Source organism: Pterocles gutturalis, unplaced genomic scaffold, assembly GCF_000699245.1.
Source record: "Pterocles gutturalis isolate BGI_N339 unplaced genomic scaffold, ASM69924v1 scaffold32255, whole genome shotgun sequence".
In the NCBI taxonomy this organism is placed as follows: Eukaryota; Metazoa; Chordata; class Aves; order Pterocliformes; family Pteroclidae; genus Pterocles; species Pterocles gutturalis.
Window position 1 is genome coordinate 1588 of NW_010139276.1, and position 669 is coordinate 2256.

The 669-nt window shown below is 62.9% G+C and overlaps 1 protein-coding gene across 1 annotated transcript; it reads right to left on the reverse strand.

Annotated features, from left to right (window-relative positions):
- Positions 1-655, reverse strand: LOC104468991 (rho-related GTP-binding protein RhoD-like; the record flags this gene model as incomplete). The annotated part of the gene is made up of 3 exons (XM_010083303.1): positions 1-67; positions 141-250; positions 568-655. Coding segments are annotated over 3 exons (265 nt in total), but the record flags the coding sequence as incomplete, so codon positions are not given.
- Between the last annotated feature and the right edge of the window lie 14 nt (positions 656-669).

Here is a 669-nt window from a genome sequence, read left to right on the forward strand (position 1 = left end):
GGTCGGTCTTGCAGCCCACCAGCAGCACCGGGATGCTCTTGCAGAAGTGGTTCACCTCCGGGTACCACTGCAGGGGACACACGTGTCACCTGGGGGTTCGGGACACCGGAGGGACAGCAGGTCCGGCTCCATTGTGTTACCTTTGTCAGGACGTTGTCGTAGCTGTTGGGGTTGGTGACATCGAAGCAGATGATGACAACGTTGGCGTCCGAGTAGGACAGCGGGCGAAGCCGGTCGTAGTCTTCCTGTCCTGCAGGGCGGAGAAGCAGACCATTATAAACCAGTTCCGTACTGGGCTGGGTCCCCACCCCCCCAGCCTGGGACCTGCCCCTCCCGCCTGGGGACACCGGGCTTTGGGGACAGAAGCAGCACTGACAGTGACATCCTTGGGCTGCGGGTTAACCCCCCATCTCCCATGGTCAGTGTTTGGGAACATCCCTCCGAGGTGTGACCCACGGGTGCGGGACCCCCCCAAACCCACAGGCTGGGGTGTGTGTGGGGGTCATGACTGCCTGTCCCTGTCCCTGTCCCTGTCCCTGTCCCTGTCCCTGTCCCCTCCTGTCCCACCTGCTGTGTCCCAGAGGTGGACCTTCACAGGCGTGCCGCCGAGCTGGAGCGAGGCCGTGTACTTCTCAAACACCGTGGGGACATAGACCTGGGAGTGGACAG